The following is a 15,720-nucleotide window of genomic DNA, read 5'->3' on the forward strand; positions in this document are numbered from 1 at the left end:
GGGTCGCTTGAAAAATTAATTTTAAAAATCATGTGAATTTATATTAAAGAGCAATTAATCACAAAAACTCAAATAACAGTTAAAACAAAGTATTATAAGCGAAGCATAAAAGTGAGAAATACAAGTAGTGAGATAGTGGGAACGACAGCTCGTAGTGAACCAACACCATCAGTTCTGTTACAGCCATCTTTGGTACAAGTTTCCCAACAAGTAGTGACTTTTTTTTCCTTATCATATTCACAACCATTGTCTAATTCAGCCGCTACACATCCACGTTCGTATGCAGAAAATGTCACTAAAAAACAAAACAAAACAGAACTTATTAGAATTGGCTTTGGGGTATCAGGTAACAGTTTAATTGCTTCTGATTTAGGGATGTCAGAATCATTATCATATACCTTGTATTGTCCGGCCTTGTAATGCTACAAGATACCTGATGAGCTAGCAGTGCAATAATTTTCCATATCAAGATAGAAATAAGGTTAATAAGCAACAAGCAGCCTGTTGGCTGAGATAGCTCCGCTGTTAGCAATGCACATGACAATTAAAGAACAGAAGATATCATTAGAAAATGAACAAATCTGAGAGAGGTCCATATGTAGTACCTATATGTATAATATATCAAAGCAATTGGACTTATGGTTTTTAACAAGAAGTTGAAAATATCACTTTTTACCCAAAATGACAGAAATATTCACCAAAATTAGATAATTGAAGATATCACCACGAAATTAACAAATCTGAAAGAGGACCACATGTAGTACCTATATATGTAGTATCAAAGCAATCGGACTTACAGTTTTTAACAAGAAGTCGAAAATATCACTTTTTACCAAAAATGATAAAAATATTCACCAAAATTAGAGAAAGATATCATTACAAAATGAACAATTCTGAGAGAGGTTCACATGTAGTACCTATATATGTAATATCAAAGCAATTGCACTTGCGGTTTTTAACAAGAAGTCGAAAATATCACTTTTTACCAAAAATTACAAAAATATTCCCCAAAATTAGAGAATTAAAGATATCATTACAAAATGAACAAATCTGAGAGAGGTTGGACTTGCTGTTTTCAACAAGAAGTCAAAAATATCACTTTTTACCAAAAATGACAAAAATATTCACCAAAATTGAGAATTGAAGATATGATCATGAAATGAACAAATCTGAGAGAGGTCTACCCAAGGTACATATACACCAAGTATCAAAGCATTCAGGCTTGTAGTTTTCAAGAAGAAGTCGAAAAAGTAAAACATTGACACAGACGACCGACAATCACTCATATGATAAGCTCCGCTCGACAAAGTCGACAGCGGAGCTAATAAAAATGAAACACCAGTAGCTCGTAACAATTGTATTAATTTTTAATAAACCCTTATAAGGTATATGATAAAACTGTTATGACCTGGATATGGCTTTTGTGGCCCTTGGTTGTACGACTAAGGTACCCTTGCAAGCTCTGGCGCTTCCACCATATAACCTCGGAATACAAAACCCAAATTTAGTCCATAATGATTACTACAGTATGCATACTACTTGACATGTCAAAGGCTTCAAAGACAATTTTATCAACAATACAACTTCAACTATATGAATACTAATGAGCTAATGAATATTAATGAGCCTGGTCACAGTGCAGATACTTTTTAATTCAAGTCAAAATATTTCCCAATTTCCAATAAGATCATCATTACTATTGAAACACGAAAAAAAATATCTGTTCATTTATTTAATAAATCAATAAATGTAGTATCCTGGTATTCGTCTGCAAGATGAGTGAGCCAAGACAAGGAAAGGTCAAATAAAACACATTTGAAACATTGCAGCCAGGAATAATGTTTCAAGAGTTTCCTGATTTCATGGCAAAAACACCAGTCCAAAAATCTACAACATAATTTTTTGGGGGATTGTTAGGGTTTCGAGCCCATTTGGTCGAAACCCTATTGTAATTGTTCCGTTTATTATTATTATTAGGGTTTCGAGCCCTATGGGTCAGAAACCCTTTTGTAATTGCTATGTTTATTATTATTAGGGTTTCGAGCCCTATGGGTCGGAAACCCTTTTGTAATTGCTATGTTTATTATTATTAGGGTTTCGAGCCCATTTGGTCGAAACCCTATTGTAATTGTTCCGTTTATTAGGGTTTCGAGCCCATTTGGTCGAAACCCTTTTGTAATTGTTCCGTTTATTATTATTATTAGGGTTTCGAGCCCATTTGGTCGAAACCCTTTTGTAATTGTTCCGTTTATTATTATTATTATTATTATTATTATTATTATTCTTCCGCCTAAATTTTTGGTCACGCTTTATGTCAACGCCGTTGGACCGATCAATTCAATACTTGCCACAATGGTAAAGCTATATGAGATCTGGTGCATATCCTAAGTTCAGACCCATAGGTCACATGACCAGGCCGCCATCTTGGATTAAAGGCGAAATTTTCAATGCCGAATTGCGCACCTTTCTGAGGGTCTGAGTGCTCCAATTTTTTTATGATAGTAGCAGTGCTACAAGGGCTACAAATCTCATCAAAAAAAACTTTAGCGGTCACGTGACTTTTTTTTTTAGAATTTTTTTAAATTTTGTTTTGCATCTCATTTGCATAATTTTCGACTAATCAACTAACCCTGCATAAGTTTGAAAGATCAGATGACATAGTATTTAATTCCAAAATATGAAGTCCAGGCGATAAGCCGTTTTTTAGAAGAAGATTTTAGAATGTTTTTTCATATTTTTTTGTTCTTTTATATGGTCACGTGACCTCATTTTATAGACATAATTGCAATATCTCAAGCACTGTTACAGATAAGGACATGTAACCAGTGCAATATTAAAGTGATGGTACAAGAAATTTTACTAACAAACAAGATGACCATATATGGTCATGTGATCTCATTAAATATGCATGAATGTAATATATCAAGCACTGTTACAGATAGGGACATGCAACCTGTGCAATATCGAAGCTATAAGACACGAGATGTGACTAACTAATGTGATGACCATATATGGTCATGTGACTTCATCAAATATACATAAATGTAATAACTCAAGCACAGTTACAGACAGGAACATGCAACCAGTGCAATATTGAAGTGATGGTACATGAAATTTTACTAACAAACAAGATGACCATATATGGTCATGTGACCTCATTGAATATGCATAAATGTAATATATCAAGCACTGTAAGAGTTAGGGACATGCAACCTGTGCAATATCGAAGCTATGGGTCAAGAGATGTGACTAACTAATGTGATGACTATATATGATCATGTGACCTCATCAAATATGCATAAATGTAATAACTCAAGCACTGTTACAGACGGGAACATGCAACCTGTGCAATATCGAAGCTATGGGACAAGAGATGTGACTAACTAATGTGATGGCCATATATGGTCATGTGACCTCATCAAATATGCATAAATGTTATATTTGAAACACAGTAACAGATAGAAACACACAACCTGTGCAATATCGAAGCTATGAGACAAGATATGTGACTAACACATCTGATGCCCATACACGGTCATGTGACATCGTTAAATATGCATAAATGTAATAACTCAAGCACTGTTACAGACGGGAACATGCAACCTGTGCAATATCGAATCTATGGAACAAGAGATGTGACTAACTAATGTGATGACCACATATGGTCATGTGACCTCATCAAATATGCATAAATGTTATATCTCAAGCACTGTTACAGATAGGAAAATGCAACCAATGCAATATTGAAGTTATTGCACAACACAGCTGACAAAAACATCCGATGACCATATATGGTCATGGGACATCATTAAATATGCAAGATTGTAATACATTAAGCACTGTTACAGACAGGAACATGCAACATGTTTAGTATGAAGGCCATGCAATTTCCTTTAATATATTATTGTCAATGATGCTGATTTTGGAACGCTGCTAATAAGTCAGTGGGCTCGAAACCCGACATTGCTGCAACGCAGCTATATTTATTAGGGTTTCGAGCCCATTTGGTCGAAACCCTTTTGTAATTGTTCCGTTTATTATTATTATTATTATTATTATTATTATTATTCTTCCGCCTAAATTTTTGGTCACGCTTTATGTCAACGCCGTTGGACCGATCAATTCAATACTTGCCACAATGGTAAAGCTATATGAGATCTGGTGCATATCCTAAGTTCAGACACGTAGGTCACATGACCAGGCCGCCATCTTGGATTAAAGGCGAAATTTTCAATGACGAATTGCGCACCTTTCTGAGGGTCTGAGTGCTCCAATTTTTTTATGATAGTAGCAGTGCGACAAGGGCTACAAATCTCATCAAAAAAAACTTTAGCGGTCACGTGACTTTTTTTTTTAGAATTTTTTTAAATTTTGTTTTGCATCTCATTTGCATAATTTTCGACAAATCAACTAACCCTGAATAACTTTGAAAGATCATATGACATAGTATTTAATTCCAAAATATCGAGTCCAGGCGATAAGCCGTTTTTTATAAGAAGATTTTAGAATGTTTTTTCATATTTGTTTGTTCTTTTATATGGTCACATAATTGCAATATCTCATGCACTGTTACAGATAGGAACATGCAACCAGTGCAATATTGAAGTGATGGTACATGAAATTCTACTAACAAACAAGATGACCATATATGGTCATGTGATCTCATTAAATATGCATAAATGTAATATATCAAGCACTGTTACAGATAGGGACATGCAACCTGTGCAATATCGAAGCTATAAGACACGAGATGTGACTAACTAATGTGATGACCATATATGGTCATGTGACTTCATCAAATATGCATAAATGTAATAACTCAAGCACAGTTACAGACGGGAACATGCAACCAGTGCAATATTGAAGTGATGGTACATGAAATTTTACTAACAAACAAGATGACCATATATGGTCATGCGACCTCATTGAATATGCATAAATATAATATATCAAGCACTGCAAGAGTTAGGGACATGCAACCTGTGCAATATCGAAGGTATGGGTCAAGAGATGTGGCTAACTAATGTGATGACCATATATGGTCATGTGACTTCATTAAATATGCATAATTGAATTCTCTCAAGAACTGTTACAGACATGAACATGCAACCTGTGCAAAATCGAAGCTGTGGGACATGAGATGTGAGTAACTAATGTGATGACCGTATATGGTCATGTGTGTCATTAAATATGCATAATTGTAATATCTCAAGCAGAATCACAGATAGAGTCATGCAACCTATGCAATATCGAAGCTATGAGACAAGAGATGTGGCTAACTAATGTGATGACCATATATGGTCATGTAATTTCATCAAATATGCATAAATGTAATAACTCAAGCACTGTTACAGATAGGAACATGCAACCAGTGCAATATTGAAGCTATTGCACAACAGAAGTGACTAACACATCCGATGACCATATATGGTCATGTGACCTCATCAAATATGCATAAATGTTATATCTCAAGCACTGTTACAGATAGGAACATGCAACCAGTGCAATATTGAAGCTATTGCACAACAGAAGTCACTAACATATCCGATGATCATATATGGTCATGTGACCTCATCAAATAAGCATAAATGTAATAACTCAATCACTATTACAGACGGGAACATGCAACCTGTGCAATATCGAATCTATGGAACAAGAGATGTGACTAACTAATGTGATGACTATATATGATCATGTGACCTCATCCAATATGCATAAATGTAATAACTCAAGCACTGTTACAGACGGGAACATGCAACCTGTGCAATATCAAAGCTATGGGACAAGAGATGTGACTAACTAATGTGATGACCATATATGGTCATGTGACCTCATCAAATATGCATAAATGTTATATTTGAAACACAGTAACAGATAGAAACACACAACCTGTGCAATATCGAAGCTATGAGACAAGATATGTAACTAACACATCTGATGCCCAAACACGGTCATGTGACATCATTAAATATGCATAAATGTAATAACTCAAGCACTGTTACAGACGGGAACATGCAACCTGTGCAATATCGAATCTATGGAACAAGAGATGTGACTAACTAATGTGATGACCACATATGGTCATGTGACCTCATCAAATATGCATAAATGTTATATCTCAAGCACTGTTACAGATAGGAAAATGCAACCAATGCAATATTGAAGTTATTGCACAACAGAGCTGACAAAAACATCCGATGACCATATATGGTCATGGGACATCATTAAATATGCAAGATTGTAATACCTTAAGCACTGTAACAGACAGGAACATGCAACATGTTTAGTATGAAGGCCATGCAATTTCCTTTAATATATTATTGTCAATGATGCTGATTTTGGAACGCTGCTAATAAGTCAGTGGGCTCGAAACCCGACATTGCTGCAACGCAGCTATATTTAGGGTTTCGAGCCCATTTGGTCGAAACCCTTTTGTAATTGTTCCGTTTATTATTATTATTATTATTATTATTATTATTATTCTTCCGCCTAAATTTTTGGTCACGCTTTATGTGAACACCGTTGGACCGATCAGTTCCATACTTGCCACAATGGTAAAGCTGTATGAGATCTGGTGCATATCCTAAGTTCAGACACATAGGTCACATGACCAGGCCGCCATCTTGGATTAAAGGCGAAATATTCAATGCCGAATTGCGCACCTTTCTGAGGGTCTGAGTGCTCCAATTTTTTTATGATAGTAGCAGTGCGACAAGGACTACAAATTTCATCAAAAAAAACTTTAGCGGTCACGTGACTTTTTTTTTAAGAATTTTTTTTAATTTTGTTTTGCATCTCATTTGCATAATTTTCGACAAATCAACTAACCCTGAATAACTTTGAAAGATCATATGACATAGTATTTAATTCCAAAATATTGAGTCCAGGCGATAAGCCGTTTTTTATAAGAAGATTTTAGAATGTTTTATCATATTTTTTTGTTCTTTTATATGGTCACGTGACCTCATTTTATAGACATAATTGCAAAATCTTAAGCACTGTTACAGATAGGAACATGCAACCAGTGCAATATTGAAGTGATGGTACATGAAATTCTACTAACAAACAAGATGACCATATATGGTCATGTGATCTCATTAAATATGCATAAATGTAATATATCAAGCACTGTTACAGATAGGGACATGCAACCTGTGCAATATCGAAGCTATAAGACACGAGATGTTACTAACTAATGTGATGACCATATATGGTCATGTGACTTCATCAAATATGCATAAATGTAATAACTCAAGCACAGTTACAGACGGAAACATGCAACCAGTGCAATATTGAAGTGATGGTACATGAAATTTTACTAACAAACAAGATGACCATATATGGTCATGTGACCTCATTGAATATGCATAAATGTAATATATCAAGCACTGCAAGAGTTAGGGACATGCAACCTGTGCAATATCGAAGGTATGGGTCAAGAGATGTGACTAACTAATGTGATGACCATATATGGTCATGTGACTTCATCAAATATGCATAAATGTAATAACTCAAGCACAGTTACAGACGGGAACATGCAACCAGTGCAATATTGAAGTGATGGTACATGAAATTTTACTAACAAACAAGATGACCATATATGGTCATGTGACCTCATTGAATATGCATAAATGTAATATATCAAGCACTGCAAGAGTTAGGGACATGCAACCTGTGCAATATCGAAGGTATGGGTCAAGAGATGTGGCTAACTAATGCGATGACCATATATGGTCATGTGACTTCATTAAATATGCATAATTGAATTATCTCAAGCACTGTTACAGACATGAACATGCAACCTGTGCAAAATCGAAGCTGTGGGACATGAGATGTGAGTAACTAATGTGATGACCGTATATGGTCATGTGACGTCATTAAATATGCATAATTGTAATATCTCAAGCAGAATCACAGATAGAGCCATGCAACCTATGCAATATCGAAGCTATGAGACAAGAGATGTGGCTAACTAATGTGATGACCATATATGGTCATGTAATTTCATCAAATATGCATAAATGTAATAACTCAAGCACTGTTACAGATAGGAACATGCAACCAGTGCAATATTGAAGCTATTGCACAACAGAAGTGACTAACACATCCGATGACCATATATGGTCATGTGACCTCATCAAATATGCATAAATGTTATATCTCAAGCACAGTTACAGATAGGAACATGCAACCAGTGCAATATTGAAGCTATTGCACAACAGAAGTCACTAACATATCCGATGACCATATATGGTCATGTGACCTCATCAAATAAGCATAAATGTAATAACTCAAGCACTATTACAGACGGGAACATGCAACCTGTGCAATATCGAATCTATGGAACAAGAGATGTGACTAACTAATGTGATGACCATATATGGTCATGTGACCTCATCAAATATGCATAAATGTTATATTTGAAACACAGTAACAGATAGAAACACACAACCTGTGCAATATCGAAGCTATGAGACAAGATATGTGACTAACATATCTGATGCCCATACACGGTCATGTGACATCATTAAATATGCATAAATGTAATAACTCAAGCACTGTTACAGACGGGAACATACAACCTGTGCAATATCGAATCTATGGAACAAGAGATTTGATTAACTAATGTGATGACCACATATGGTCATGTGACCTCATCAAATATGCATAAATGTTATATCTCAAGCACTGTTACAGATAGGAAAATGCAACCAATGCAATATTGAAGTTATTGCACAACAGAGCTGACAAAAACATCCGATGAACATATATGGTCATGGGACACATTAAATATGCAAGATTGTAATACCTTAAGCACTGTAACAGACAGGAACATGCAACATGTTTAGTATGAAGGCCATGCAATTTCCTTTAATATATTATTGTCAATGATGCTGATTTGGGAACGCTGCTAATAAGTCAGTGGGCTCGAAACCCGACATTGCTGCAACGCAGCTATATTTATTATTATTATTATTATTATTATTCTTCCGCCTAAATTTTTGGTCACGCTTTATGTCAACACCGTTGGACCGATCAGTTTCATACTTGCCACAATGGTAAAGCTGTATGAGATCTGGTGCATATCCTAAGTTCAGACACATAGGTCACATGACCAGGCCGCCATCTTGGATTAAAGGCGAAATTTTCAATGCCGAATTGCGCACCTTTCTGAGGGTCTGAGTGCTCCAATTTTTTTATGATAGTAGCAGTGCGACAAGGGCTACACATTTCATCAAAAAAAACTTTAGCGGTCACGTGACTTTTTTTTTTAGAATTTTTTGAAATTTTGTTTTGCATCTCATTTGCATAATTTTCGACAAATCAACTAACCCTGAATAACTTTGAAAGATCATATGACATAGTATTTAATTCGAAAATATCGAGTCCAGGCGATAAGCCGTTTTTTATAAGAAGATTTTAGAATGTTTTTTCATATTTTTTTGTTCTTTTATATGGTCACGTGACCTCATTTTATAGACGTAATTGCAATATCTCAAGCACTGTTACAGATAGGAACATGCAACCAGTGCAATTTTGAAGTGATGGTACATGAAATTCTACTAACAAACAAGATGACCATATATGGTCATGTGATCTCATTAAATATGCATGAATGTAATATATCAAGCACTGTTACAGATAGGGACATGCAACCTGTGCAATATCGAAGCTATAAGACACGATATGTGACTAACTAATGTCATGACCATATATGGTCATGTGACTTCATCAAATATGCATAAGTGTAATAACTCAAGCACTGTTACAGACGGGAACATGCAACCTGTGCAATATCGAAGCTATGGGACAAGAGATGTGACTAACTAATGTGATGACCATATATGGTCATGTGACCTCATCAAATATGCATAAATGTTATATTTGAAACACAGTAACAGATAGAAACACACAACCTGTGCAATATCGAAGCTATGAGACAAGATATGTGACTAACACATCTGATGCCCATACACGGTCATGTGACATCATTAAATATGCAGAAATTTAATAACTCAAGCACAGTTACAGACGGGAACATGCAACCTGTGCAATATCTAATCTATGGAACAAGAGATGTGACTAACTAATGTGATGACCACATATGGTCATGTGACCTCATCAAATATGCATAAATGTTATATCTCAAGCACTGTTACAGATAGGAAAATGCAACCAATGCAATATTGAAGTTATTGCACAACAGAGCTGACAAAAACATCCGATGACCATATATGGTCATGGGACATCATTAAATATGCAAGATTGTAATACCTTAAGCACTGTTACAGACAGGAACATGCAACATGTTTAGTATGAAGGCCATGCAATTTCCTATAATATATTATTGTCAATGATGCTGATTTTGGAACGCTGCTAATAAGTCAGTGGGCTCGAAACCCGACATTGCTGCAACGCAGCTATATTTATTATTATTATTCTTCCGCCTAAATTTTTGGTCACGCTTTATGTCAACACCGTTGGACCGATCAGTTTCATACTTGCCACAATGGTAAAGCTGTATGAGATCTGGTGCATATCCTAAGTTCAGACACATAGGTCACATGACCAGGCCGCCATCTTGGATTAAAGGCGAAATTTTCAATGCCGAATTGCGCACCTTTCTGAGGGTCTGAGTGCTCCAATTTTTTATGATAGTAGCAGTGCGACAAGGGCTACAAATTTCATCAAAAAAAACTTTAGCGGTCACGTGACTTTTTTTTTTAGAATTTTTTTAAATTTTGTTTTGCATCTCATTTGCATAATTTTCGACAAATCAACTAACCCTGAATAACTTTGAAAGATCATATGACATAGTATTTAATTCCAAAATATGGAAGTCCAGGCGAAAAGCCGTTTTTTATAAGAAGATTTTAGAATGTTTTTTTCATATTTTTTTGTTCTTTTATATGGTCACGTGACCTCATTTTATAGACATAATTGCAATATCTCAAGCACTGTTACAGATAGGAACATGCAACCAGTGCAATATTGAAGTGATGGTACATGAAATTCTACTAACAAACAAGATGGCCATATATGGTCATGTGATCTCATTAAATATGCATAAATGTAATATATCAAGCACTGTTACAGATAGGGACATGCAACCTGTGCAATATCGAAGCTATAAGACACGAGATGTGACTAACTAATGTGATGACCATATATGGTCATGTGACTTCATCAAATATGCATAAATGTAATAACTCAAGCACAGTTACAGACGGGAACATGCAACCAGTGCAATATTGAAGTGATGGTACATGAAATTCTACTAACAAACAAGATGACCATATATGGTCATGTGACCTCATTGAATATGCATAAATGTAATATATCAAGCACTGCAAGAGTTAGGGACATGCAACCTGTGCAATATCGAAGGTATGGGTCAAGAGATGTGGCTAACTAATGTGATGACCATATATGGTCATGTGACTTCATTAAATATGCATAATTGAATTATCTCAAGCACTGTTACAGACATGAACATGCAACCTGTGCAAAATCGAAGCTGTGGGACATGAGATGTGAGTAACTAATGTGATGACCGTATATGGTCATGTGACGTCATTAAATATGCATAATTGTAATATATCAAGCAGAATCACAGATAGAGACATGCAACCTATGCAATATCGAAGCTATGAGACAAGAGATGTGGCTAACTAATGTGGTGACCATATATGGTCATGTAATTTCATCAAATATGCATAAATGTAATAACTCAAGCACTGTTACAGATAGGAACATGCAACCAGCGCAATATTGAAGCTATTGCACAACAGAAGTGACTAACACATCCGATGACCATATATGGTCATGTGACCTCATCAAATATGCATAAATGTTATATCTCAAGCACTGTTACAGATAGGAACATGCAACCAGTGCAATATTGAAGCTATTGCACAACAGAAGTCACTAACATATCCGATGACCATATATGGTCATGTGACCTCATCAAATAAGCATAAATGTAATAACTCAAGCACTATTACAGACGGGAACATGCAACCTGTGCAATATCGAATCTATGGAACAAGAGATGTGACTAACTAATGTGATGACCATATATGGTCATGTGACCTCATCAAATATGCATAAATGTTATATTTGAAACACAGTAACAGAAAGAAACACACAACCTGTGCAATATCGAAACTATGAGACAAGATATGTGACTAACACATCTGATGCCCATACACGGTCATGTGACATCATTAAATATGCATAAATGTAATAACTCAAGCACTGTTACAGACGGGAACATGCAACCTGTGCAATATCGAATCTATGGAACAAGAGATGTGACTAACTAATGTGATGACCGCATATGGTCATGTGACCTCATCAAATATGCATAAATGTTACATCTCAAGCACTGTTACAGATAGGAAAATGCAACCAATGCAATATTGAAGTTATTGCACAACAGAGCTGACAAAAACATCTGATGACCATATATGGTCATGGGACATCATTAAATATGCAAGATTGTAATACCTTAAGCACTGTTACAGACAGGAACATGCAACATGTTTAGTATGAAGGCCATGCAATTTCCTTTAATATATTATTGTCAATGATGCTGATTTTGGAACGCTGCTAATAAGTCAGTGGGCTCGAAACCCGACATTGCTGCAACGCAGCTATATTTATTATTATTATTATTATTATTCTTCCGCCTAAATTTTTGGTCACGCTTTATGTCAACACCGTTGGACCGATCAGTTCCATACTTGCCACAATGGTAAAGCTGTATGAGATCTGGTGCATATCCTAAGTTCAGACACATAGGTCACATGACCAGGCCGCCATCTTGGATTAAAGGCGAAATTTTCAATGCCGAATTGCGCACCTTTCTGAGGGTCTGAGTGGTCCAATTTTTTTATGATAGTAGCAGTGCGACAAGGGCTACAAATTTCATCAAAAAAAACTTTAGCGGTCACGTGACTAATTTTTTTCTAGAATTTTTTTAATTTTCTTTTGCATCTCATTTGCATAATTTTCGACTAATCAACTATCCCTGAATAACTTTGAATGATCATATGACATAGTATTTAATTCCAAAATATGAAGTCCAGGCGATAAGCCGTTTTTTAGAAGAAGATTTTAGAATGTTTTTTCATATTTTTTTTTGTTCTTTTATATGGTCACGTGACCTCATTTTATAGACATAATTGCAATATCTCAAGCACTGTTACAGATAGGAACATGCAACCAGTGCAATATTGAAGTGATGGTACATGAAATTCTACTAACAAACAAGATGACCATATATGGTCATGTGATCTCATTAAATATGCATAAATGTAATATATCAAGCACTGTTACAGATAGCGACATGCAACCTGTGCAATATCGAAGCTATAAGACACGAGATGTGACTAACTAATGTGATGACCATATATGGTCATGTGACTTCATCAAATGTGCATAAATGTAATAACTCAAGCACAGTTACAGACGGGAACATGCAACCAGTGCAATATTGAAGTGATGGTACATGAAATTTTACTAACAAACAAGATGACCATATATGGTCATGTGACCTCATTGAATATGATTAAATGTAATATATCAAGCACTGTAAGAGTTAGGGACATGCATCCTGTGCAATATCGAAGGTATGGGTCAAGAGATGTGACTAACTAATGTGATGACCATATATGGTCATGTGACTTCATTAAATATGCATAATTGAATTATCTCAAGCACTGTTACAGTTAGAAACATGCAACCTGTGCAATATCGAAGCTGTGAGACAAGAGATGTGACTAACTAATGTGATGACCATATATGGTCATGTAACTTCATCAAATATGCATACATGAAATAACTCAAGCACTGTTACAGACATGAACATGCAACCTGTGCAAAATCGAAGCTATGGGACATGAGATGTGAGTAACTAATGAGATGACCGTATATGGTCATGTGACGTCATTAAATATGCATAATTGTAATATCTCAAGCAGAATCACAAATAGAGACATGCAACATATGCAATATCGAAGCTATGAGACAAGAGATGTGACTAACTAATGTGATGACCATATATGGTCATGTAACTTCATCAAATATGCATAAATGTAGTAACTCAAGCACTGTTACAGATAGGAACATGCAACCAGTGCAATATTGAAGCTATGGCACAACAGAAGTGACTAACACATCTGATGACCATATATGGTCATGTGACCTCATCAAATATGCATAAATGTTATATCTCAATCACTGTTACAGATAGGAACATGCAATCAGTGCAATATTGAAGCTATTGCACAACAGAAGTGACTAACATATCTGATGACCATATATGGTCATGTGACCTCATCAAATAAGCATAAATGTAATAACTCAAGCACTATTACAGACGGGAACATGCAACCTGTGCAATATCGAATCTATGGAACAATAGATGTGACTAACTAATGTGATGACCATATATGGTCATGTGACCTCATCAAATATGCATAAATGTTATATGTCAAGCACTGATACAGATAGGAATATGCAACCAGTGCAATATTAAAGTTATTGCACAACAGAAGTGACCGACACATCCGATGTCCATATATGGTCATGTGACATCATTAAATATGTATGATTGTAAAACATTAAGCACTGTTACAGACAGGAACATGTAACATGTTTAGTATGAAGGCCATGCAAATCCATTAATATATTCTTGTCGATGATGCTGGTTTTGGAACGCTGCTAATAAGTCAGTGGGCTCGAAACCCGACATTGCTGCAACGCAGCTATATTTATTATTATTATTATTATTCTTCCGCCTAAATTTTTGGTCACGCTTTATGTCAACACCGTTGGACCGATCAGTTTCATACTTGCCACAATGGTAAAGCTGTATGAGATCTGGTGCATATCCTAAGTTCAGACACATAGGTCACATGACCAGGCCGCCATCTTGGATTAAAGGCGAAATTTTCAATGCCGAATTGCGCACCTTTCTGAGGGTCTGAGTGCTCCAATTTTTTTATGATAGTAGCAGTGGGACAAGGGCTACAAATTTCATCAAAAAAAACTTTAGCGGTCACGTGACTTTTTTTTTAAGAATTTTTTGAAATTTTGTTTTGCATCTCATTTGCATAATTTTCGGCAAATCAACTAACCCTGAATAACTTTGAAAGATCATATGACATAGTATTTAATTCCAAAATATGGAAGTCCAGGCGAAAAGCCGTTTTTTATAAGAAGATTTTAGAATGTTTTTTTCATATTTTTTTGTTCTTTTATATGGTCACGTGACCTCATTTTATAGACATAATTGCAATATCTCAAGCACTGTTACAGATAGGAACATGCAACCAGTGCAATATTGAAGTGATGGTACATGAAATTCTACTAACAAACAAGATGACCATATATGGTCATGTGATCTCATTAAATATGCATAAATGTAATATATCAAGCACTGTTACAGATAGGGACATGTAACCTGTGCAATATCGAAGCTATAAGACACGAGATGTGACTAACTAATGTGATGACCATATATGGTCATGTGACTTCATCAAATATGCATAAATGTAATAACTCAAGCACAGTTACAGACGGGAACATGCAACCTGTGCAAAATCGAAGCTGTGGGACATGAGATGTGAGTAACTAATGTGATGACCGTATATGGTCATGTGACGTCATTAAATATGCATAATTGTAATATCTCAAGCAGAATAACAGATAGAG

The 15,720-nt window shown here is 35.5% G+C and overlaps 1 protein-coding gene across 1 annotated transcript in view; it reads right to left on the reverse strand.

The window, feature by feature from the left end:
* Positions 1-15,720, reverse strand: part of LOC102806893 (uncharacterized) — a 78,974-nt gene continuing 63,254 nt past the window's right edge. Inside the window, exon 4 of the mRNA XM_085494034.1 lies at positions 1-295. Within this exon, the coding sequence (XP_085350160.1) occupies positions 93-295 (203 nt within the window). The 3' untranslated portion in view covers positions 1-92. The remainder of the gene's footprint in view (positions 296-15,720) is intronic.

This window comes from Saccoglossus kowalevskii, chromosome 19 (assembly GCF_978046115.1).
Source record: "Saccoglossus kowalevskii chromosome 19, keSacKowa6.1, whole genome shotgun sequence".
NCBI classification, from domain to species: Eukaryota; Metazoa; Hemichordata; class Enteropneusta; family Harrimaniidae; genus Saccoglossus; species Saccoglossus kowalevskii.